At 37.4% G+C, this 27,261-nt stretch overlaps 1 protein-coding gene across 5 annotated transcripts in view; it reads right to left on the bottom strand.

Moving 5' to 3' along the window:
• Positions 1–25,215, bottom strand: part of DENND1A (DENN domain containing 1A) — a 217,001-nt gene extending 191,786 nt beyond the window's left edge. For 4 of the 5 annotated variants that reach the window (XM_055793717.1, XM_055793720.1, XM_055793716.1 and 1 more), the window contains exons 1-2: positions 25,056–25,215; positions 18,759–18,829 (exon numbers count right to left, since the gene is read on the bottom strand). In XM_055793717.1, the coding sequence (XP_055649692.1) occupies positions 18,759–18,829; positions 25,056–25,072 (88 nt within the window). In that variant the 5' untranslated portion in view covers positions 25,073–25,215. The remainder of the gene's footprint in view (positions 1–18,758; positions 18,830–25,055) is intronic. The other variant, XM_055793718.1, reaches the window with a different exon arrangement.
• Positions 25,216–27,261: the final 2,046 nt, after the last annotated feature.

The raw sequence follows: 27,261 nt of genomic DNA on the forward strand, positions 1-27,261 counted from the left end.
ACAATTTCTTTAAGCTAGCTTTTTACAGCAAAAATAAAAGATTTATATTTGATAAAATTAGAGTTTATAGCCAACTAGTTTATACCTAACATTGGCAAAGGAATAAGCACCTTCATTCAAAAAAATCCTTATTCAATTAATTTTAAGAGAAATTTTTACATAATGTCACATTTTCTATTTTCCCCTGTCAACCAGAAAATTTTTAATTCTGTTTGTTGTTTTGAAGAAAGCCAGGAATAACATTTTAATGTCATACTACTTTTTAGAAATATTATATTACAAGGAACTCATGTAAAACCACAACGTGGCCATGGCAATCAATCAACTACATTACAAAACCTAAAGGAATTGCTAATGAAAACAAATAGCATTTTCCAACATAACACCAGGCTTTTCATTACTAGAAAACACTTCTGAGTTTTATAAACATTTTCCAAACTGCTTTATTTTCACCATTTTTGGGTTTAGGTTTAATGATATTATGGCCATTTTAATTTGCTAATAACCTATATTTTCCATGTATTACAGAACACTTTATAATCATCCAACATTTTTCATGTCTTTCCAAAATTCATCAACCATAATAAATTCAGATAGACACATTATTAGGCAAATACATACCAGTACTGCAGAAATACATTGTTATATGGACCCTCTCATTTCAGGTTTAATCTGAACTGACTCAAAAAGCACTTGCAACAAAAGTGTTCTAGCCAACCCTAAGTTCTGGTAGTGTACTAAAAAAGAAAAAAACCACAACCCTACTCTTCAGCAATTGTGTAATTGCCTAAATTACACAGAGAATACCTTCTTTCTTAAACATGCAACAGTGAATACTGATTTCTAAGCCTCAAGCTATGTAACTTTATAACATTTAAAACTCTGACCTTACTTTCATACTTTCAACATTGATAGTCTCAAACTACTTTCAGTTTCAAAGTTACCATGTGTTACTTCAGTGGAGTACCACCAACTCCCAATGACACTGCTCTGTGTTACTGATCTGCACAATTATCATCTCTTAAGGGAATCTCCCTGTATAGCAATACAAGATTTTATAGAAAACAAGCTCTTCAAAATCATTTTGGGGCTCGATGGCTTCAGAATTTCTATTATTGCATCTCTGATTATTTCAGGACGCTTTAGTTATTCAAATGCCATTGAAGCGGGAAAAACAGATTCTGTCAAAGATTAAATTACGACACAGGAAACTGAAAATCCCATTCTTAGTTCTGTTGTTTTCTTTAGTGGACATGTTTAAATAAATACTTTTTGGAATATAGAGTAATATATACCCTATCTAGCATACAATGAATATGATTCATATATGTTTCATTATCAACCAAGCCTAGCTATCATTTGGGGGGACACATTATTATAAAGAGTAATATAACCATTGTGGTTTCTACAACGTACACACACTTAGAGCTTCATGCATTTACAACTACAGAAACCTATGGTATTAAATGACCCTTACTGACCAGTAGTTTCAATGGTCATCAACTCACTCCTAAGTTTTAAGGCATGCAAGATCACATATAAAAGACACAATCATTATTCTGTTGATACACTTCAGAACTTAGCCTTGTACCTTTTCAGTACTCAATTTCATCTTTTTGTTTCAGCTTGAACTGTTACATGCCCATCTCAACTTACCAGTCATATTAGTAGTACTGCCCATTCTATCAAAATCGTAAAGAAAATTGGTAAAAGCCAGCAAGCTGGAAGCAAGTTTAAAAAAAAAATTACAAAAAAATCAGAGACTGGTCACAGTGATCCTCAACTGAGGCTGCAGCATCACTGAGGTCTTGTGAAAGCCTACAAACTGAAGCACTAAATGAGAGGAAAGTTTGTAAAAAAAGGAAAAGCATTCAATATGCTCTCCTGCAAAAGGTTTCTGTGGAGTCAGATGTGTTGATGACAGAAGCTGAACTTCTTGAACAGTATTCAAAACTTAGTGGGGGTGAGGGGAAAGAGGTCCTAACATGGAAAAATACACCTCATGTAGCTAATGACCATGAGATGAAAGAAAAATAAAATCACCAATTCCAAAGGTAATCTAAAAATGCAACTGTAATCCACTTTCTCTACAGGTTGATCCACAAGGTGCTGCAGTGCAGATGGTCATCAACTCCTGACATGCAAATCTTTTGAGGATGACTAAGGAAAGGGGAGCATAACTTGTTATGGCCAGCTGGCAGCAAAAGCCCCCAATATCTGCACTCCATCACCCATTTGCAAGAACACCTAGCATTACACAGAACGGGAGGGAAAGCTGCGTCCTATAGACAGTATGTCCTCAGAGGCAACTTCTCAAAATCACTGAGAAAGCTGATGGAGTAGAACATTCAGAGATGTTTTTCCTGTAGTGCTTGGCAGGGACACTGACAGCTACACTTGCACTGTTGCACACAATCATATGCCTAGCACTGATAAGCAGTATGATGAGGGGACACAGTTTTCAACTAATCTTAAAATCTAGAAGTAAGCTCAAGAGCTGTAGTGGCTTTTATCACAGACAAGCACACCTTAAGGAGTGTATACTCTTTCCTCATTACCTCATACCACATCTAATTGGGCTTCTAAGCTCTCTGCTCCCTAGCTGCTTTTTCCAGTTCTGAATTCACAACACAGTTGTACCCTAATCAAAAGAATCCAAAGTATCAACAGGTCATTTCTAAAAAATCTCCTTCCTGTTGAACTCTCTTATTTGCCCTATATTGAAACACCCATTCTGGAGTTCAGAAACAAAGAGCATTTACAATAATTTACTTGTGAAAAATAAACATACATCAGTAATCATAGTACCAGAACGCTATTACTTCATGCCATAATTGTTCCATTTCTTAATGGCCTTTTCTTAAATGATTGAACTGATGACAAAGTTCTTTACATCTTTTTATATAAGCATATATGTTTTAATTTTTAAACATGAAAGATTAAATGAGATGTTACACACACAAACACAGCTCCTTTTAAAAAGGCTCAAAACACTGTATTTACATCTGCAAGTACTCACTTTATTACTACAACCTTTATAACAGAGCTTAGGTTTGCTTCAAACAAAACAGGGTTCTCAGCGATAGAAGCACAAGAAAAAGCCCTGCATACAGTTAGTCTACAAAGAATTAACTGGATTAATTAGCAAGGGATTTGAGAAGCAGCTTGGAGCTAGAAAACCAAAACACTAAATTGTTTAAATACTTTGGCAATGGATCAAGGTTCCTAGGCAGCCCTATGTTCCATTCTCTGCTTTTTTTTTTTCTTTGCTTTTTTTCTTTTTTTTTTTTTTTTCCCCCCTCGGTGTTTTAACACATTTAACCTGACGAGGTACTTTTTCATGAGATATGAATGACACTGTCAAAATACCAAAAAAGAAGATGTGAATTAAAAAATGCCACAAGCTGTTAGCAATTCTGCCAACATGTATGAGCCCAGGCAACATTAATTAAAAATCAATAGCTTAGGACATAAATAGCTCTTATCTCTGTTATAGTATATCTCTAACATAACTCTTCATTAAGGGAAAAAAAAAAGCCAATGTCTTTGCTATTATACTGGCTGAATTGACCACAACAAAGCAAAAGAAATAAGGCAAAAACACTGAGCAAAGAAACACATTTGAGAAAGGGAGGACAGGCATATGAATGATTGGAATGTTTCAACCTTGCACTATCATTAACACAGAACTGGCTGGAAATAGCCACACTGCAAATACTTGCAGAATAAGTTACCAGGAAGAACATTTCAGGTTTTTAGTGCTAATATGATTCTATACAAAATCGTGCATGTCAAGGAAATCAAAATAACATACACATCTTTCCATCAGCTGCAGCTTATTAATCAGTATTTTTATTATGCATCTCAAAGATTAAGTTACTGTAAATTCTCTGATAATTAAAAAATAAAGGTGAGAGAGAGGCAGGAAATGGCACTCAAATTTTTCTTCTTCAGTAATACAACCTTCAAACTAAAGTTACATTAGAAGTCATCAAAGCTAAAAGATTCAAGCGAAACTTTTGAAAGCTATTTTCAAGCTTAAGGAGCGCCAAACATCTGAAAGACTTAAACCCTTTTTCCAAGAAAAGATCAGCTAAGGCACACCTGGATGCGCAGTTTGGGTCCGCTGTAACAGCTAGACAATCATGACAGTTCAAATTTCTAACAGTTTCTACAAAACATTAATATAAATATGTAAAAATCTTCCTGAAATGGAAAGGTTGAGTTTTCTTTTTGTATAATGACTCTTGCATTATTCAATTACTTATTAATGATGGACATGTCAAATGCTTCCATCAAGACACAGTAGTCTAAATCAAGGGTGAAGTCTTCAACCAGGCACTACTTAGCAGAAGTTTATTTATTTGAGTTCAAAACAAAAAGGAAAATTTCAATTACGTTAGAGCTATGTGTACATATGTCAAGATGCTAGAACACCACACATTTCAGTGGAAAAATAGATCACAGAACTGTAGCACCCTTAGGTAGAATTCTCAGGACAAAGAGGATTATTTTGATAGCCATGATTACAAATTTGAGCTCTCAAGAGCATCTCATAGCAGATGACTACACACAAGTGCAGTTCCACTCAACTGCAGAAACAGACCTGCAGGTGGACAGTAACAGCAAACTTTGGATAACACTACAGCAGACAGCCATTAAGACTCTGGAACATACAAGGAGGTTGAACTTATTAAAAACAAGTACTAAAGATTGTTTCCATTGCAAAGAATTTTTTTAGAAATACTAGTCTTACATACTGAATATATAGATCCAGGACATTAGCTTTGTAAAACTGCATGTCAAGCAGGGCCATATCTATAGGAATAATCAGAGATTAATTAGAAATTCACTTCTATTATGGCAATGTAGTCATGAAATACTAACCTTTAAGATCTTAAATAACATTTAACTACGTTTGGATTTTGAGTCCTACCTCGTAACTAAACTTTGGGACGCTCCTACATTTAGTCTTCTTCCTATCCCTTGCCATAATTCCACCTCCCAAAAATTTAGTTTATTGATTAGAGGGTAGCACAAGAAAATCAAAGGTTCTATTCGTAACACCAAGTCAGGACAGGAAAACAGAAGACCTCACTTTCCTTAAGACCTTTTCATCTAACTTTTCATTGAGCTACAGTCAGAAATGACATACCCTTCTGTGGGGCAAAGGTACAAGGGGGGAACATGGGGAGCAGAAAAAAAATATGTTAATATAGAATTGTTATACTTCCGGGGGAGCAGGTACAATTTTTATTTTGTTTTACTTTTAAAGATACTTTTTTGTTTTATAGGATTATCTCAGGCTACCTGGATTCTCAACTGTTCAAACTCCATTCAAGCTATCACCAATTTCAGTTATCCTTGTTTAAGGTTACCAAATACCAGTTCTTTTGCTGCATTTGATATAACACAATTCTTCATCTAAAAAGGTAATTATGCAATCTTAATTTTTAGTAGGAGAGGTACATTAGAACACAGAATTGCTGTTAATAGCGTTCCCCTAAATGGAATACACTGAAATTCCACCAAGTTCCCCCAACAATGTTTTATGTCGTTGTAAAAACACAAACTATCACTTTATTCACATTTCAATCCTCTTCTCCACTGAAGGTTCAAGAAAACAATTCAGAGGCTCTGTTACATCACCTGTCTCCATTTTCCTTTATCATTATAAATTAAACTGACTATAAGATGCAAAGTAATTTGTAAACTCTTTCAAAGGGCATGATTTACATTTGTCTTCTACAAAGATGAAGATATCCCCCTAACATGCTCCACTTGTGTTATATACTAAATAAAGATACTTATACTACATATATGGCAGAAATGGAAGATATTTCTGATATGTTTTGGGATTACTTTTAGCATTCTAATGCTGTTTATAATACTGGTGCAAATACTGCCACTAATAAAGAAACAAACATTAAAAAGGTGTCCTTTAAGCTTCCCTTTAAGGCATCTACCATAATCTTATAATTTGCTCTGGACATCATTAAAATGTAAAGTTAATGAGGATTCAGCTGAAAACAGAAGAAATGTAACCTATTTTCAGGCAAAACTTCTAACACTGCAATCAGAGGGAAAACCTCTTTGATGTCTCTTTGTCTCTTCTCATTAATTTTCTTTTGGTTTAAAAAAAAACACAAAGGCTGTTTAAAATAAAAAATGCATAGAAGTTTAAACATGGTAATTATAGTCAAGCTGCAATGAGGTCATTAGGTTTTTAAAACTTTGAGATAAACAAAATTGAGACACATGACTATTTTAAAAACATGTCAATACTCAATTTTAATTGTCCGTGTGATTGATACCCACTGTAGTCTATGGATTTAGTCTAGATACAGAATTGCTTCAAGATGATTTAGTGAAGGATCTAATTCCATATCCAGAGTAAAGCAAAACAATCTAGAAATAAGCAAAATGAAAGCACTGCAATTATTGTATTACTGGATACCACATTTGGTATTTGTAAATGCAACCAAGCACGCTTTTTGCTATCTCCATGCAAAATAGATGGTAAATTGTGAGATTCTGCTTTTTACTTCTACAGCTCATTAAAGAATGAAATGTTGAACAAGTTAAATAATTCTATTTACTCACCACATCTATTTTTGTTTATGAATACTGCCAAGGTACACACAAAGCTATACGCATCTGTTTTAACAGCAGAAGATACCTTTAAGAGCTATTTAATTACATAGTACTGATGGAATCTACAATACGTTGAAGTAGGATGTATTTTTAGTGAATGATTTACAAGTAAGTTTTCTCAAACCATAATCAAAACAATTTTTAATGCTACTGTGTACGAAAGATGACAGATTATCACAAACACAAGGCATTTAAGCCATTAAGTAAGAGCAACAAATATAGAGGACAAATATAACATTACCTTTAGTGTAGAAGGACATTTATCACAATGAAACAAAAACATATCTGTAACATTTTTCTATGTGCAAATAGCACCCCTAGATAAAATGGGATGAGATGAGATTAATATTAGTCTGTGATAATTGTAAGTATGAATTTTAATGCACTTGTGGACATAAGTTACAGCTTTAAAAGAGATTTACCCTACTGAATCTTTTTAACATTTGATAAATTCTTCAAATTAAACTGAGTGAATGATCAACAGGCAAATATCAGATAAAACTACATGCTACTTCAGGTGCAAGTGAAGAGCAACTTTAGAAGAAATTCTCATACTCATTGCAAAGGAAAGTTTTGGGGGTTGTGTTTTGTTTTGGTTTGGGGGTGGTGGCTTTTTTTGTTGCTTTTTTTACTCTGCCATATTTTATGACAATTTGATCCTGCCCTTCACTAAGGGCCAGTTCTGTTCCACCATCTCTTCAACTGCCTATTGAAGAGGCAGCATAAGCTAATTTCCATTCTGACTGAGCTGTTTCTCATCTCCTGGTATCTTTCCCTACTTGTTTGCACTGTCCTAGCACCATGTTCACAAAAAGATAAAGCACATTATTTAAATAAACAGCCTGATTCTACTGTCTACCTACACTGTGATACTTGGTCAGCTATTTTGACTTCACATTTTGGTATTTGAGTTAAGTCTGCATTAATAATTTTTGATAGGTGTTCTTCCAGAGTGACAATCTGGTTTTAGATTCTTTGGAATAGAAGATATCAAAAGTGTTTTACAGGTCAACTAGACATAAGGAGTAATTATTTACTTAAAAGATAAAAAAAAGTAAGAATCAATTCAAAAATGGTAATGTTACCACTATTTATATTCATAACTATGCAGTTTCAAATAAATGACTCTTCAAAGGAACTAAAGATGCAACTCAGTTTATCCCAGTAGAATGCAAGGAGAGCCGTGAATGTAATTCCCTTCACCACCATTTAAAATCTTAGCACAAATCAAATTCTGAGTGGGGAAATTCTTTTGGCTACAGTATCCAAGATACTGCTTTAAAAGTATCACTCAAAGTTTTGTTGGTTTTTTTTCCTTCCATTCCTTCCCTAGGTGCATGTACTGTATTAGTTGATGAAGTCTGGGGCAGACCACACATTTTTAGCACAGTAAATACAAGCGTTCACTCCAGCTCCTCATCTTTTAACTGGCACTTTCCACACAGATTATGATGTTCTACAGGTCACTTCTACAAGTCTTATATTATTTGACTACTTACAGTATGCATCATTTGTTTTTACTACTTAGTTCATCAAATTAGAAAACATTACTCTCCAAATAGCCAGTCATGGAAGAGTTCAGAAATATCACAACCAACTTAAATATTGGGGGCTTTGAGGGGCTTGTTGTGTTGCAGGTTTTTTTTAATTTCTAGGGAAGTATAAGCAAATGAACTCTTCAGACTATAACCCATTCCAGAAAATAGATTATCACTATCAATTGTTTGTTCCCACCCTTCCATTCAAAAGTATCATCCTTATTACTGCAGTTCAACTTCCTTATTTCTATCCCAGCCTTCCATGAAGTCCTATTAAAAAGTATATCAAAAGATAATTCTATCTTAAAAAAACCAACACCAAAACCGACATAAAAATCATCTTCCCAAGCCAATGACCACTCAGCATCCAGAACTCTGACAAATGGTTTACCAAAACTTGGTAGCCCTAGCAGGGCCAAAAACCTTCTTAATCATCGCACAGGATTCAGCAGCATTCCCTCAGCATTCCTTCTCCCCTCTCCAATGACAAAATCCAGTAGAGCGCTGGTGATACACCTTGTTCACAGATATGAGGATGTTAGGTTATTAACAGAACATAATACAGTTCTTTATGATTAAAATGTGCCTTACCATTGTTATTCACAAACACTGCTACAGGGAAGCATACCACACACTGACCCTTTGCTATGAATCAGCATGCTACAGCATTTCATGTAGAATACTGCAGGATCAGCCTGTCTCTGGTAGCACAAAAGGTGGGCTTTGGGATTTGGTTTGGTTTATTACAACCATTGCTGAAGTAGAACAGTAGTCTACAAATAATAATTTTACTTGGTAATAATTGGTAAAAAAACACAAATCATGTTTCTTTCTAACTCTATTTCAATCTTTAAAAAAAAACACCACAAACCAACAACAAACCCCAAACCAACAAAAAAATCACAAGAAAACCTGATAAAACCTTATAAGGTGTCTTTTTTGTCCATAACAAATATAAAAAAAAAAATCATCACACCAAAAAGCAGCAGACCAATACTGCCTCAGGCACTCTGATAGGCCTCTTTTTGAATTAGAGTTTACATTCTCCTCTTGCAAGGAACTACCTATAACAAAAAGAGCCAGTAATAAAAATAGATCTACTTCACCTTTTGCTCTACCAAATTTGCTTTGCTTGCATGTTGAACAAAGTAGTGTTCTGTGTAGAATTATGTCTACATGTCAACAGAATAAACAGACACAATTTCTAAACTCCAATATTTCCACTGAAAACTCATAGGAAGCATCAGTACAACAGTGGATGCATCAAACATCAGTCATTTCTGGGACAACGCTTACAACATTAGGCAAAAACCCCAAAACTGCTATTCTTAATCTACAGGGAGCCTACTTTCAAGTCATTACTACTTTGTTTCTTTTTCATCTGAATGACATTCTAATTAAAAGTTCTTTACAGAAATGTCTATATCTAGATTAACAGCTGATTGTAGATGCATTAAGCTTTAAGCAAAAGTTAACACTCATTAATGAGATTACCTGTTGTGATTAAATAAGGACAAACAAAACCAAATCACCTTGGAAAATTTTGTGACTGAGAATGAACTAAAGTTAAAATTACTCCCTTAAATAAAGTCACACACACACCCTTTAACAGCAACTCCTTGACTCTCTTCAAAGTACAATCTCTCTGCAGTTATTGGAATAACAGCCCTACTCTTAAAGGAGCACATCAACAGAGAGTTAATAGCATCAAGTGCTTCATCAAATTCGTAAATGGCTCAAAAGCTAAAATATTAAATGTTTCAGTAGTATTTGGTATTAAATCGAGTCTTTCAAGAACTCTTTAAAAAGAACAACCATTCAAACTCTTCTATAAATTCAAGGAAAACTAAGTACAGCTAGAGAAAGAAAATAATTTGTTAAAATCACTAAAAAAACACCTCCCTAAAAAAGTTTCAGTTTAGCAGTTAATTTCAACCTGCAGTTAAAAAGGCACTAGCTGTCAGTCAGTTTTCTCACCCAACTCTATCATGAAAAGAAAAACTGACAGATCACAGGAGCTTGCCTTTGTAAACCAATTCAGGAACTTTCATGCTTCTTATTTGTTAGGTTAAAGGTTAAATTGCTGACCTCTGCCCTCCTGCTTAGCAGCCTTTCCCTTTTTCTGTAAAGCTTTATTTTGGGGCTGTATTTACATGGATTAGTCTCTTTTCACGCTAAGAAGGAATCTGTTCACAGCCAAAGCCTTAGTTCTGGTTGTACAAAAAGCAGTCACAATTATTCAGCAGCAGACAATGACCATATTGTGGATATACAAAAAAACCACCTCAGCCATGGCAAGTTCTGTCCTTGCTGCACAAAACAATAGAAGAAAAATCTTATCAAGCATTCAAGAGAAAGCAAACAAAGCAGGCCCACTGTGAACTTGATGAAGATGTCAAGCTCCTTTAAAAAAATATAAATCAACAAAAGTTTAAAGTCTTGTGAGTGAGACTTTCTGTGCTGAATTTTTCTGTCTAGTTAAACAGCACCAGCAGCAGCAATATAGTACAGATTAGTAAATACTTGTGAAATGGAAAAGACTGTAGACAGAAGTAGTTAAGGAATGAAGCAAAAAGGACAAACAGATCTCTTCCCACAAAATAACTTACAGAAATTGAAGAATATTCAGTTATACTTGATATAAACTAACATTTGGGGGGTTTCTTAAATTGAGTACCATCAGTAAGAACACACCTAAAAAAGTGTGCTAGATAAAATTTATGATGACTTGCAATATGACAGATTTAATATTTTTTTCATAAAGTGAGTTTCTCTTCAAATGGAGTATTTCATTTACAATGTAAAAGCCAAACTCTGAACTCCGTTCAAACAAAACAGTTCAGACAGCGCTACTTACCTGACCTGGCGCTGCAGTCCTACTAAATTCTTTGTAAAAGTCTTCTTCTAAGTACAAACAAGATGGAAAAGTGATCAAATCAAAACAGAAAAACAAAGCAGCAGCTTAGGAGAATTAGAATTTCCAAATACTACCTATCTACTTAGATTCAGTTACTTTTCCAATCCTGCTTTAGTAAATTAAGTGTAGCAACATAATACCATAAAGATGGGATTGGAAAACTTGTGATACCTGAGTTACAGCACATACTCAACAGAAAGCTCTTATTTAAAGGGAAGAGACCTGAATTTTACTCTTCCTTTGTTATTCCTAATCTTCAGTATGTTATCTATTTCTCAATACAGAACAGGCAGACATCAGCCAATAAAACATTTTCACTTAAAAAAAAAAAAAGGTTTCTCTGAGAGGTACACAGGTAAGGTTTATAAACTTTTGAATGACCAACTCTTAAGTTAATCCTACTCCAGTAACTTTGCTTATGTTCAAGAAAATGATTCATCTATATGGAGGTACTGCTCTATTATCTATGATAATAGATATATCTATATATCTGTTGTATCTATCATATGATAAAAAGACAATGGTAAGGAGTTAGCAGTATGTCTATTTTGCAGAGACAGAAACCTGCTAGTTCTCTCTATCTGCAAAAGCCTTATCATGGAAACCATAGTGACAACTGTAGAATAATTTTAGGGCCCAAGCACATCGTGACTTCCCCCAGTAGAGTTAAGGACTTCTATTAGTTTAAGTTATAACATTTGTGATCTACTGGGGGGAGGGGGGGAGGGAGGGAAAGAGCTATTACAACACAAGGCTAGAACATGAAAAGTAAAGAAGGAAGTACTTAAACTACTCACAAGCTTCTAGTAGGAACAAGATTAGTAGTACATGCTACTCTCAGAGCCGATTCAAATGCAAATTTCATCCTTTCTCTCAAACAATGATAAACTACCTCAGAGTTAATAGTTTCCTTCTAAGATTCATCTCCCTTTTCAACCTAGTGGTATGTTTTTGAGAAAAGAAAGAAGCACATGGCAAGTCTTACAGCAAGACCTTTTAAATTCTGTCATAAAAGAAGTAGTATAAACTACATTTCCTTTACTAATCCAGTGAACATTTGTTAAACTCTAACACACTTACACTTTGTCAATGCTATCGCATTTAGGCTTCTAACTTACCATGGATTTTTGGTTGGGTTTTGGGTTTTGGTTTGTTTTTTTTTTTTAAGAAGAAAGAAATCCTTTAGCTGTACTAAACCATTTTAGCTTTTTCCTTGAACACACAGCAAGAATTTATGCTACACTCACAAAAAGATGAAAGATGAGGTCCTTGGAGAGAAAGGCCTTTTGGCACACTACATGGTAAAACTACAGATTTGACATACTTTTATAATGTCTGCTTTGGCAAGAACACAAAAACCCCATACAAAAGCATGCTGCGTCCTCCCAGACAAGGGTGCAGGGAGGTATCTTACTCTATGAACATTTGAAAGTAAATGCTCACAACTTTAGATACTATTTTGATCAGTTACTTTAGACTAACAAATTCTCTTTTTCTACATGGAACAGTTTGACAGTTAGACTACAATTCTCCTCACAGCCTTATCTAACAAGAGACGATCTTTGGCTGAGGTCCAGCAAAACCCTTAAATTTGTGACATCATATTTTTATGACATTACAATTGCTGCAGATCATTCGTTAAAGCTCTTTGAAAAGTAAAAGAAAGATTCCTTAAGCAGTTAGTATGCTTTCACTTTCTTTATATAGGTATTTATACTAAAATTGCTAGATTCTTTTGACTTCTGCACCTTAAAAAAAACCCAAACCCCCTAACAATTTTTTAGCTGAGGTTATAAAAAAAAGGAAATGTAGTTCCAATGCACTTTAAGCATAGAATATGTCAATAGTACAGAACTGCATTTCTAGAAATGCTTAAGCTAACTTAAGCAGTTATAATTTGTAAAAGAAACAATACAAGTTCTTTGTAATTTACTACCTCAATTTCTGTGTAGTTTTACTATTATGAGATGCCATGACAAATACACAAGCCCTACATTAGGACTTCACAATCTCATAAAATGCATTTTCTCTTCCTTTACATGAAGTTTAAAAATAGGAAAACAAATCCAGTAAAATAGTAGTATTTTTTTTAAAGCATCTATTTGGCTCTCAAATTATCCTCTGCATGTAACAATTCCAATGAATGAGAAAAGATCATGCACCAAAGACACAGACTTATCAAAAGTTATTAAAATAAAACTGTAATCTGTAGCTTCCATATAGAATGTCCAACATTATTTACTTAGGAATGTGCTATTTTATAGACACACACTGCCCTAACAGCAGAAAACTCAGCATTTCCAGCTGAGAATTAAATGGGTACCCTTTTAGCTTCTTGAATTTGAGAAGCACCAGCTACATCAGTGATTACACAAACAGCACAGACATCTCCTCCTGCAAACCTTTTGGTATTGCACACAAAAAACACTGAATACAAAGTTTGGTTTTAAACATTTTTCTTAAACCAGGGTGAACAGTGAAACATAATATAACATAAAGCAGTATGCGAACAGAAACAATGGTAGACCTTAAACCTTGCATGTAGCGTTCAGAAGTGCTACAGTAATCACTTTAGTGTCAACAAAAAAGTACATCTACTCACTTCTCCCAAGTCACATTTAAGTAATTAAGTATCACAGCAGAAAAGAAGAACTAACACAATTGTAGATGATGTCCAGTACGTATTACTTGTATCCGCTGGGCAATAAACTGTATTATAATTCCCTTCTATCTATGAATCTTGAGGCTCTAGTTTATTTAATTCCTGAAGCAAGGTTAACTCATATAGTGAAACCTATAAAATAATAATGATAAATCTAAAAACTTTTTGTTTGGTTGCAGTGGGGTTTTTTAATGATAAATCTAAAAACTTTTTGTTTGGTTGCAGTGGATTTTTTAATGATAAATCTAAAACTTTTTGTTTGGTTGCAGTGGGTTTTGGTTTTTTTTTTTTAAAGCAACACACCTGGATTTAGCAAGGCAGATGGCCTTATCTAGGTGATAAGGAAAGTTAGAAGTTTTCCTACTGTCAAAAATCACACAACACTAAAATCTATAAAGGCAAAGACAAAAACCCCACACAGAGGCTACAGAATATTAAAGCCTTATAAGTGAATTGGATTTTTTCTTAGTAATCAGATTTTTTTAGGTCCTAACAACCTGGAATGGTTGAAAGCCAAAGTCACCAGGCATACTTGACAAAGAGTTAACTTTGTTGTGCCCATCTGTACAGCATTGGAATCTTACTCCATCTCAACTACACCACTGCGCAAAATGTACCCATTAAGACTAACCTAAGCCAGCCTATTAGCCAGGCTTCTGTATCAGCCTCAGAACTACACCTCTTCCTCTGAGTCACAGTCCTCACCCAGTATTTATCTGATACTACAAAGGAAAGAATCAAAAGTATTAACACTATATTTTCCCTATAACAATATTCCATTTTTTAATTAAAACCATGATTTTTTCCTTTCTTCCAGAATAAGCGTGTGGGAGTTGGTGAGAAGCATTAGACTTGCAAAGTCCCTATGCTTGACATACTTATACTTGACATACACACCACAGATTTCTCACTAGGTAACTTCCATGTATTGTCACTGTAAAGATGCAGACTGCATTCCTTCTACTCTATTTTGGTGCCCTAGACCTTTGGTGAGAAGGAACCAACACTTTATCAGAAGAGGTTATGGACAAAAGAACAGTGCTATCTGATGAAACTAAATAGTAGAACGTTGACAAATGCACCATTGAAATATCAAGTGAAGAAATTCTGAATTCCAGACATCCCAATAAAAAAATAATTCAAAAAAAGTGGTAACAAAGTTAAGATAAAAGCGTTTTTGTATTTTCATTCAATTTTAGGAAGTCAAATGTTCTTTAAAAAAAAAATAACAAACCACGCACACAGTAACTGAGATTCAATTAGCTAAGGGAAATTCCCAGCTTCCACAGAAATCACAATCATAAGACAAAAAACTGATCTGGTAACTGTCTTCTCTTAAGGAAATATCTTCTTAATAACAATTACTCATATTAATGTTGCTAGTCACAGTTGCAGCTGTCTTGTTTCACAGTTCTCAAAATAAAGTTACCACATTTAAATCAAGTGGCCCATTAAGAAAAATCCGTAAGTCCCCAAATAAGATCTATGACTGTAAGGAAAGAAAAGCGCAAGCACAGCTTTTAGATACAACTGAATGCTGGAATTGTACGACATAGCAAAGCCTTCACATGCCAGAAATACACAAGTCACCAATGCTGAGCACAGATGATCATTATTTCTGAACAATCTAAAGGAGAAAGGACAGCGAGACCACAGCTGAGGTGAACCAGTGATCATTTCCTTTCACAGTTCACACATTTCATTGTGGTTTGGCAAGAGCTCTGCCTGGACTGGAATAAAACAATGTTTTCTTTTTCAACTTCTTTGGTTTCGATCAAGTTTTCTCTTCATACCATATTAAGAGTACAAAACATCCTCCAGATGTTCCTGACACGTTTCTAGGAATCAAATCTTAGGATCACAGGATAATTCAGGCTGGAAGGGACCTCAGGAGATCTCTAGTCCAACTTCCTGCTCAAAGAAGGGCCAGGTGTGAGGTCAGACCAGGTTGTTCAGGCTGTGATCTAGTCAGGTCTTGAAAACCTCCAAGCATGCAGATCGCACAACCTCTCTGAGTGACCTGGTCCAATACTTGATGTCCTCACAGTGAAGACACTCCCGATACTCAGTTAGAATCCCTCGATTCAGTGTTGATTCAGATATTGCCTCTTGTCCTGCCACACATCACTGTGAAGAGCCTGGATATCTCATCTTGATGAACTCCTCATAGGTATGGAAGGCTGCTATTCATGTTCCCTGAAGTCTTCTCCAGGCTGAACAAACCCAGTACTCTCAATCTCTCCTCACAGTGCAAGTGCTCTAGCTCACTCACCATCTTGGTGGTCCTTCATTGAACTTGTTCCAGTTTACTGATGTCTTTCTTGAAGCCCAGAACAGATTTTTTTTTCCTTCTGCAGTCAACTGTCTTGGTAACTAAGAGGGAGCCTTCTGTATCAAGAGGGGCTACCCAGGGAGGTGGTAGAGTCACCATCCCTGGAGGTGTTTAAAAGATGTGTAGACATGGTGATTAGGGACATGGTTTAGCGGTAGGCTTGACAGTGCTGGGTTTGACAGTGCTGGGTTAATGGTTGGACTCTATGATCTTAAAGGTCTTTTCCAACCCAAATGATTCTATCATTCTATATGATAGTCAATGGATAATACTGTTTTCATTAATTTCAAAAGTTATTGACCAAATAGACATTTAACGCTAGATTGTTAACAATTACACAAGCAGTAAAGCTACTTGAATGTACAATCATCTGCCAAGTGAGCTACGAAATATACTAAAACCTTTACTGTCAGTTGGTATTTAACAGTCACATGGAAAACATCCTTCGCTACTTTCTCACTTTTACTCTTCAAATTCTCTGCCTCATCCCACTGCAGGGGAGTGAGTGAGCAGCTGAGTGGTGCTTAGTTGCTGGCTGGGGTCAAAACACAACAGCTACACAAACTTTTGAATAAAACAAAAGAGAGGCATATTTTACCATCCCACAAGCCAGACAATCTCATGCACTAGAACTGTTACAGCTCTGAAGCAATACATCCTCCTCAAGACCATGTCAGACTATCAATATAAGAATTAAAAGCATTCTAAGTGATAAACAGCACTATTATACTAGACCCAGAATTTCAAAAACAGTTGTCTTAGTTAATTTTGAGATCCATTACACAGGAAGAAATAGTTTTTTAAACATGCCTGAATTTGCCCCTCATACACCTTTTATACATTTAGCTTTTCTTAATAGTAACTGCTCCTTGTCATGTAACATATGTTCCCTGATTACAAAAATGAAAAAAAAAAAGTGTATATATATTCTCGGCTTTCTGGCATAGAACAGCCGGCCAAGAAGTAAGAAGTAGAAAAGACTACATATAGGTGTCTAGGTCTACATTTCTAGAATGATGATTTACCTGGGATACAGCATAGCTGTTAAATATAGTTAATGCTGTGGAGAACCAAACACAAACTTCACTTAGAACAGGACAGAATATTTGGGAATACACAAATCTAAGACCTCTGAGAATAACGGGCACCTCTTAAATATAAGAAAAAATATGGTTGGGAAACAATCTTTTAGAAGATTATTCAGAGAGAACCAGTAACTTCAGAATATGAGTCATAAAAACAATAAAACTTTTTTTTACTCACTAAAAATATTTCTGAAGATTTTGCACCTACAAGTGCATACAACAAAAACACAACTAAGTGAAACTCCCACAGAATCAGTTGGTTTATAGAACAAAATGTATACTAAATTCTCCAATTAAAAACCTGTAAAGTAGTTTCCGTGCTTTTTAACCCACCTTCCCACAGCAGGGAATTAATCCCTCCAGGGGGATGCAAACAAACTTCAAAGAGAAGATTATACCCAGACACTAGTACTGTACAATGTAATGTTTATGGTCAAATTTGTTCAGATTTTCTGGCACTAGAATCCAGGTCAGATGTGCAGAAACAAAGACTAGTTATTAAAAGGGCTCCTGCAGTTACATCAAATAGTCGTGATGGCATATAGCAGTAGGACAAGCCAAAACTGTATTCCAGTTACAACTCCCACGGAGGCTGTGGTGGTAAAGGAAAGAGTTGCAGGTATTTGACTTTTGCTGATTGTAACAAACAAATACAGATATGAAAGGAGACAACTGACTTTCCATTCAATAAAATATAATACAAAAACTTTTCTACTGGTTCATTATACCATATACACAATACACACATGATCATTTAATAAAAACCTATTACTTCAGTATCAGTATATGTTGACTAACCAGAATTATTCAATTTTGACATCCCTCCTTTTTCGTAACATTCTTAGGACTGAAGTAATACTTTCTTGAACTAAATTCTGGGATTACGAATTTCAGCCTTTGCTTTTCGTGCTTATTTGATCAAGTTCCTCAGGTTCAGAAAAAAGTGCAATCAAAAATTCACAAATATACTTAACATTGGTTTCAGCAATTATGAGACTTCTCTAGCATATATACAGAAATACTTGCCAGAAATAGTATTACAGAGAAATTCTGGTATGATCATGGCTTGAGAACAATGTTTGGTAAAAACAGTTAATCAAATCATAAGCTGTGTTTACGCCTTATTTCTAGATAAAATCATTTGCTCAAAGGAAGAATTCTGGGAACCAATAAAAATACTTCTGTAGAAAGTAAGGAAGAAGTAAGAATAAATTCCAAACAAGAAGCTGTAGAGTATTTTTTGGTTTAAAACTACCCATCCTTACATGAGCAGCAAATACAAATCTGAAAATGCATTTACTTTTTCAATCTAATGAAGTAAGTTATTTCTATTTTATAAGACAAAACAGGTAAAACAGTCAAAGAAATCAGAAAGTTGCCCACAATTGGGGACAGAGGCAAGAATTTCTCATTATTAGTCCTAACTGTAAGATTCTACAGAATCAGTGATTAAGATATCTTTAAAAGCTAGAACACTATATTATTAAATATACCTTGTGATCTCACAATACATGATTCTTAAGAATACTTTTAGTCAATAAATAGGTAGAACTACAGTGCAGAACAGTACCTTTCCCAGTGCAACTGACTCCTGAATAGGTTACTTCTGCATACACTTCAAAGGTAGTTTCCGGATTTTGTCTGAAAGGAGGGGAGAGGGAGAAACAAAAAAAAAAACTATTTAGCACATTAAGAATTTTTTTTATGTGTACTTCCAGTTACACAGTCAAAAAGGGTTCTAAGAATGCATACATTACAATGACAACTTGATAAACTACATTTCTTGTTTTATAGTCGGGGATGATTTCACATCAGATCTTTCTGCCTTACTAGTATGTGACAAGGTATGGCTGAAGCTCAGATGAGCGAACATGAACAGGGTGTCTTAACAAACCTCTACAGAGGAAAAAGAAAGAATCAAAACAATAGAAATCAAGCATGCAGAACCTTAAAAGTCAGTTCAATTGTTGTGACTAGTCTGCATTTCTAGATACTAAAACATCACAGGCCTATCATTCAGAACTTCATCAGAAAAATAAAACCATACCTTTTATATCACTTTTCAGAATGTTCCTCAGATAGAGAAACAACAGTTATTTCAGTTCTTGGCCACAATAATAATTTTGATTACATGTGCAACTTGCAAAAGCAAGTTCTTTTTATTTCACCTTTACTTTCCAATGAGAAAGTAAATCACCTTTGTGCTAGATACAGGGATTTTTTTCAGGGAAAAAAAATCCTTCATGCTCTTTCACTAAACTGGTAACAGTCACATCACCCAACACGGGACAAAAGCCAGATTCACATTTTCATTACTGTGACCCTTGGGTTCAACTTCATGACACCTATTTGCTCAGGAAAAAGGAAGGGGGGAGAAAAAAAAAGAAGCTGCAGTCAAGAGGATGCAAAGTCATTTTACACATACATTACTGGAAAACTTAACAGGCTGTATTTAGGATTAAGACAGTTCCCCTCTTTAATACCTATCAAAATATTTCTATCTCTTTGTCAGTAAAAGGCCATGCTGAAGAATATTACAAATGCACAAGGTTTCACCTCATGAGATTCCGGAGTATTAAATCCAGAAAGCTGCCGGATGCATGCAAAATAAGGAAATAGGTGCAATCATCAAAAATGAGACCAGATTCAGCTACAGAATGTAAATGAAGCTTGAGGAAAGATACGTACTTTGCTAGAGTAAGGTTTTTTTTAAAAAAAACAACCCAACAACAACAAAAAAAAAATCAAACCAAAAAAAAATCTAGCATACATTTTCAGTTCTTACTAATACAACTATGTAAGTGAAGCTCTGGAATTACATTTCATAAGGAGCATATAAAGGCAGCGAGTGATTATATAAGAAAGAATATTTTGAGTTAAATTCCTTACTAACAATTTTAGCTTCTCCAAATTTTTTTATGAGATTAAATAGAATCACACACTAGACTGTAATTGTTTGGTTACTGAAATAAGCATTTTGTAAGTCTGAACATGTGACATTTTATTCTTAGACTTTCTGGTTAAAACCAAGAATCAAAACTGCATAATTACTGCTCTATATTTATGGCTGTTTGCATAGTGATAATACTGTCTCCTATGTGTTAATGTAAACTATCTAACATTAGAGAATTGCTGAGGTATAATTAACTTGTGAATTTTGTTAGCTCCCTTACAGCTAAAGATGAAAATAATGACAAAACCCACATATGTGTATATATATGCTAGAATTCCTACCTGATTAAAAAATATATATATATTAATCTTACCCAGCATCTCAAACCAAACATGTCAAGGAGTTCAGCCTACTCTTTAGAGAACTTCTATTATTTTAAATCCTACTTTAACACAAAAAGGGATTAAACAAAACATTTCTAACCATGCCACAGGCCCACTTAGTATAACTCAAGTGGCTCTAAGCCAAACCCCACACCTATTTAAATCAACAGAAAAGCTACCATTGGTTTCAGTAGCATAGGATCACACTCTACAGCTTTACAGAGCAGCTCTCAGGAGCAAGAATGGTTCACAATTCAATTAAAGTTAATTTAATTTGCCATCAGTTCCCAACTGATTTGTCTTAAGTACTCATTTTTCAGAAAACTACATGCATAAGTTAAGAGAATTCTAAAAATCAACAAGTTAACCAGTATTGTGCAGTATAAAACACACTTGTATAATTCTCTCTGTGCTACTTAGAGTTGCTGCATATAATCTGCTTCACATATTGAGATTCTTAGCTACATTCCTACAACCACAGTAAAGGACGAGGATGAAATGATACCCACAGAACACCAGAAACGTATTATTCCTTTCATATATATTGCTGTCCAGCCTTATCTTACCCTCCTTGTTTATGTCTTTATTTTTAGCACCCTGTTTCCTTAATTAAAAGTTTATAAATTTTATAATATTTTTACAGCTAATGGATAAAATAACAAACACCTTTTTAGTATTATGTTAGAGTCTGTGTTCAATAGTGAAAACACTGTATAACACAGCTGGCAAGAGCACATACTATATACCAAAACTTTCAGACAAAAAGACATCACATTTTGTATTTTAATATTCCATGACAAATGTCCACTTATTTCTATGAACAGTGAAATTAAAGTAGCTTTGCCAGGTCAGAAACTTAGTATTAAAGGCTGCATTCAACAAGCTAGCACCTAGGTATGAGAATGAAGTCATTGTTGAATTCTGCATGTTTTATAACTTTTCAGTGGAATTAAGCAAACAAACCACTATGAGAGTTCATATAGTTTGCAAATATAGCATAAGTATGCATCATAATATGTATATTTTGCAGTCCATTTTTATGGCTATTAAAATAACCTGTAGACATCTAATACCACCTGTGCATTGTACTGAAACCTCAACCCACCAAAATCATTCACAGCATTATAACCTTAAACACACACACACACAAAGTTTTCTTTCCTTCCAATAATCACTTAAAGGCCCACGGTCAGTTATCAAATGAACATCCAGATGCAATTAAAAAAAAAAAATACATAGGACACACGTACCAGAACACATTGGATAACTTCAGAAGGAAATGCAGTACTTTTTTGTAAACAGGAATTTAGGAAGGAGCTCTATGAGAAAGGAATGCTTTTGTGATAACTGCTAGTTGTATGAATTACTTCAAGTTTCTGATGTAGGAATAGCTTTAGTATCAAAGCAATCCGTAAGAAATTCTACTTCACACTGAAGTAATATCTTATTTTAAATATTTATGTACCTTTTACAATGAAAATTATTAGTTACTGCAAAACTGCAAGAGATTTGTGCAGAACAAAACTAAACAAAGTCTTTCTCTGAAGCTGTACGTATGGAAGTAGATGCCTTCAGTACCTAAAGCCTGTTTAAATTGTCAGTAGCATTTTTTTTGTACACATAGGAAAATGTAATAGCACTCATAAAAGAAAGTAGCATTCTACTTAAAAATTGAGGCATAAGAGAGGAGCCTGACACTGCCTGATAATTAGTTGTCTCCTAACAAGACTTAGTAGCTCAACTCCTGCAGAAAAATATTAGCAGAAAACTGTAACTGTTAATTCAATTCAGAAACTGCACCTCAAACCCTGGTTTATTTCCATATATTTAACTTTTTCTGCCTGGTACGCCCTAGGTAGATTTCAGTATATAGCAATCTATGTTAAATATCTGAAAGCATTCCCTGATTAGTATCAGGGTTCTCTTCCGTCACCACTGAAATTCAACCACCTCTGGAAAGGAACGTGCCAACTTTTTTTAACAGTGCAATGCAATTCTGTTGAATAGACTGATATCGACATGTTATTTAAACAAAAAAACCCCAAATAAATCCCTTCTCTCTTGTAAAGTCTTGAGTACTGAAAGTTACCAAGAAATTATAGCAGCCAGGTTAACTAGATTCCTATTTTACATTACCTTGCTGGCACAGAGTGCCTTGCAAGTAGTGCGTGACACGCTCCAACAGGAAGCTTAACGCAATGGTGTAACCCAATACTCAACTTACCTTTTTTTCTCGCCTGCAGCTATACAGAAGCCAAAAGTTTACGGGATTGCTAGTGATTTCTTGATTTCTTTCACTTGAGTGAAATATCAAAAATACAGTTGACATATATGTCCAGGTTTCATTAGGAGTATACCATAGCATGTGCAAGTGATCACATATCAAGGCATTTAATATCTCTCATAATCACCAGTCTATAGCAAGAAGCAAGAGATCAGACTACTGGATTTTTGCGAGGGCTCCAACACATATTGGCGACACCACTGAAGGAAGCATGCCTCAGCATACCCAATTATAAAACAGTTCTCATTCACACTCCTGCCCACCCCAATAATAGGAGCTACTAATCAACTTGAAAATCTTTGCTGGATTAAACATCCAGCTCAGAAAAGCCTGTTACTCAGGTAGGCTCTCTCATTCTTTATATACTTCAAGACTGTTTTGAAATTTTGTCCTTACTCAGGCACAGTGTTCTGTCCAAAGTGGAAAAAAAGTGATTTATTAATTATAGCTCAAGACAAAGTTGCTTAATCATACAATGGACAAAATGCTTTCTCACAAAGTACAAAAGGAATGAGAAGTAATGCTTGCATGGGGTTATCACCTGTGTTTTCCTGGTGACAGAGAAAAACATGGGCTTTGTCTGTAATCTTGAAAGACACATTCACACTGCAAGACTTTGGACAGAAAAAGTCCTGAAGTCCAGTGGCTGTCATAAATACTTCTAACTGCTACATCTCCTCACTGATACCAGTGAGATTTCCAGTTGAAGCTCTCATCTGAGTGATTGCATTCACATCCAGCAAAGTGTACGCAAAGCCATTAAAGGTCAAATCAGCAATCAAAAACTCAGAGATGGTAATCACAGCTTGTGGATTCAATATGTACACAAAAAAGAAACTACATTTTAAGTGAGCATAACCCTTTTCGTAGATTTAAGGTAGACTAAGTCCTTTCAGATCATAATCTTGAAGTGACCCAAGCAAGGGCGACCAGTGCAAGATCCAAAGGTACAAGTTACAGATATAGCCTGCTCTGCTATCAAAATAGTAATGATTTTAAATTCTAGCTGTATTTGAATGTAAGCTAAGAGTTTTAACTAGTTCCTCAGTCTTTGATTTTTTCTTGTAGCAACAGTTGAGAACCCATATGCCAAAAAAAAGTGCACAAATCATCCCCACAGTATCCCCCAAGGAAGGTACGTTACTTTCTGGAACCAACACAATCACCTCCACACTATCATTACAAGCTCTCACTATCCGCCTACATTTTCCTAAAACACCTGGCTGGATAGACACACCTTTATGCCTATCCAGCCTATGGGCTTGGGAACATGAAGATGTGTGATGACACAAACGCCACAAACTACATCTCCTCCAGTCACATATTCAAGTTAAACAAAAGAGGTGAAAAGTTAAAGAACTGTGTAATCTTGAAGAACACTGTGTTCAAGAAGAAAGAGCAATTGCTCAACAGCACCTGCTGAAAGTGCTGAATAAAATACCGACTAACTGGATCTCTCCGCTCTATCACACACCTCTCGTGCACAAAGATGTCACTCCCTGCTTGGCGATAGCTTTATTACACCTCTACCTGTCTCAGAGGAGCCTGGCATTTGCCTGAAATAGCATATGAATGAACTGAGATCTTTAATGTGTCAATACCAAACACACCAACAGGGCTTACCAATAAATCAACCCCCAGTTTTATGAAATTTTAAAGAATATTGAAGGAGAGTATTGAGCGCATGGAGCTGCAGGCCCAACATATTAATCACTTGCACCACTTCCCTCAAATCACCTAACTAGTGCACTTCCAAGACATCACAGCCACTTTCCTTTAGCACGCCCCAACCTGGACGAGGGGGCTCTGAGCTCTCCTGACCCCACCACACCCCCGACAGACGGCACCAACGCTGGCACCGCACACCTTCCCACTCCAGCAGCCCCAGCCTTCCAGGCCTGCACCCCGAGCCTTCGAAGTGCCCTCGCAGCCTTGACCCTGCGCGCTACCACACGGGGAACTGCGGACCGGGAGAGAGCCCAGGGCTGGGGCTGAGGGCGGGAAGCGGCGCCCTCCGCCCCTCCTCAGGGCAGGGCCGGGGCGCGCCCCGCCGCGGGTACCGCCGCCGAGCGGGGGCTGGGCGGCTCGGGGCCTCTACCCGGCCGTCTCCCCGGCCAGCGGGCGGGAAGCGCTCGTCCCCCTCTTCCTCCCCCTCTCTCGCCCTTCCCCGAGGCCTGGAGGCTCGGCCGGGGTCTGGCCCGCGCGGCCTCACAAGGAGGGCGGGGAAGTCCCCTTCTCGCTCTCCAGAGCCCTCCCGCTTTCCTGAGGGCCTGCAAGCGGGGCTGGAGAGCTCCGGGGGGCACTCACTTGATCCTGGATCCCATGGTCTCTGGGGGGCCGCATAGACCCGGGCCAGAGAGAGAGCAAGGGGGGAGGGGGCCGGAGCTCGGTGGGCTGCGCTCTCTCCGCCGCGCACCCCCTCACTCCATCCCGGCCGGCGCCGCCGTCGCCCCAGCCGAGTCACGGCGCGGCGCGGGGGCTGCCGGGAGCTGTAGTGCGGCGGGGCCGCCAGGGCGGCGGCGTGGGCGGGGCCAGCGGCCGGGGGGCCCGCCGCGCGCCCCGCTGTGCTGGCATGGCAATGAACGCTGCGCGCGCCTCGCCCGCGCCTCGCCTCGCCTCGCGGCCTCGCCTCGCCTCGCGACCCCGCTGCGCCTCGGCGGGCGGGTGCCCACGCTCCCTCAGGCGCCTCAGGCGGGCGTCCCGCGGCGGGGCGGGTAGAGCTCCCTGCGCGCTCAAAAGCGGCTCGGAGCCCTCCCGAACAGCAGCCCAGGAGGGGGCTGAGCGGGACAGTCATCTCCAGCAGCCGGTCGTGGAGGAGGCCAGCCTCCCTGCCCGCACGGCGCCCTGCGTCCTGCCAGCGGGAACCGAATCGTCAGGCACCCCCTGAGCAGGGCCAAAACGCGCCACAGGCGTGATCCGGGGCCCGTAGCAATGCCCAGGGGACTGATGCCCAGACCAGATGAGGACCAGGACTGTGCTTCCTGGAAAGCCCTGTGAAGAGGTGAGCCACCCCCACGGAGTGGCAAGGCATGGGCCGAGTCCCCGGCAGAAGCAGGTCCCGGTGCCTGGGGGCTGCAGAAGACAAAGAAAAAAAGTCAGAGAGGGGCCTGCGAGCTGGCGCCCTGCAGAGCTCTGACAGGACGTTCTGCACTGTCGGTCACAGAAGCCAAAGTGGCTGAAAAAGCAGTACAGGATGGCTAGAAAGAGTTACAAGCCCTGGTGAGGCCATAAAGGGGACTGGAGGCTTCTCAAAAAGAAGTGAAGGAGAGATGAAATGCAGTCTGCTGAGAACAAAGCTTATGTTGACTCAAAAATTGCAGTTAGATTTGGAAACATGCCTTATTGGAGTTGGCAAACAGGATTAAACAGGTACCCAACAATTTTATTAATCACCTTTTACAGGCAGTTTTCAGGAAGGTTTAGACAATGTCTAGCATAATTTAACAATTCCTAACTTTTTTGAGTTGGAGATGATCTGCAGTGAGGAATAAAATAATTGGAAATTTGGCTTTAAAAGACGTCTAAACTGCAAATCACTGTGGAAGCCAACTGCTTGGCTGAAGAATCTAGTCTGCTAGAAAGATGGGGAGAGAGATAATATCTCATCTGAGGTACTTTTGTATCCATTTGCTCCCCAAAGAGGCCGAGTAGGAGAAACCATACAGTCCTCATTCAAGTAATAAATACAAAATATGGTAAACATGCAAAAAGTTGGGAAAGATTTATTCACAGTTACAGTAAGTCAAAGTAATGTTTAGGTAGATGAGGAGTGTTTCTAGTACTAATTTGAGTACTTGAGATGAGGTACTTCCCCCACAGGCTTCCACCCACACCCTCTGCCACAGGAGCCCTGTGTCAGCTCAGGCCTCAGCATTCAGTCATGGCTTGAGCTGTGGTGTAGATACACCCATACCCAGTCCTGATCCTGAATTATTGTTTGGATTTCCTGGACTGACCTTAGACCTGTTGCCTTGATCTTGTCTGATGGCCACTGCACTGTCAAGAGCATCTGTTGCTGTCAGCCCCCCTGCTCTGCTTGCCCAGCTCACGCCTGCAGGACTGTGCCTGGCCACTGAGGTCATTGCCCAGCCTGCATCGTGGTCACCCTCAGCTCCTGACTAGCTTTCTTTAGGGTGCAGGGGCCTTTGCTGCTCCCTGATATGCATTACATAAAGGTGATCTATGTCAGTGTTCCCTGTCTCATACAGAAATACCTGTATCAGTATTAAATAGCTTTTTTAACCAAAATTACTGTGTTCAGACCAAGGATATTCTTCCCGCTTAAATAAACCAGTACACTAAAGATTATATGTATAACTGTTAAATGAAGGTAAGTTTATAGAGACATTGTTAAAATCGATTACAAACAAAAAAAGAAAAAACACAGTAATAAGCAAAAAAAAATAAGGAAGCTGGTCAATACAGTGCTAGTGCAGTGCGAAAAATAACAATATGAATAAAAACACATTTTCAGAGTGGCAAAGAGTTTCTTAAATTTCATCAATGGAAAATG

Source organism: Falco peregrinus, chromosome 1 (assembly GCF_023634155.1).
Source record: "Falco peregrinus isolate bFalPer1 chromosome 1, bFalPer1.pri, whole genome shotgun sequence".
Taxonomy (NCBI): Eukaryota; Metazoa; Chordata; class Aves; order Falconiformes; family Falconidae; genus Falco; species Falco peregrinus.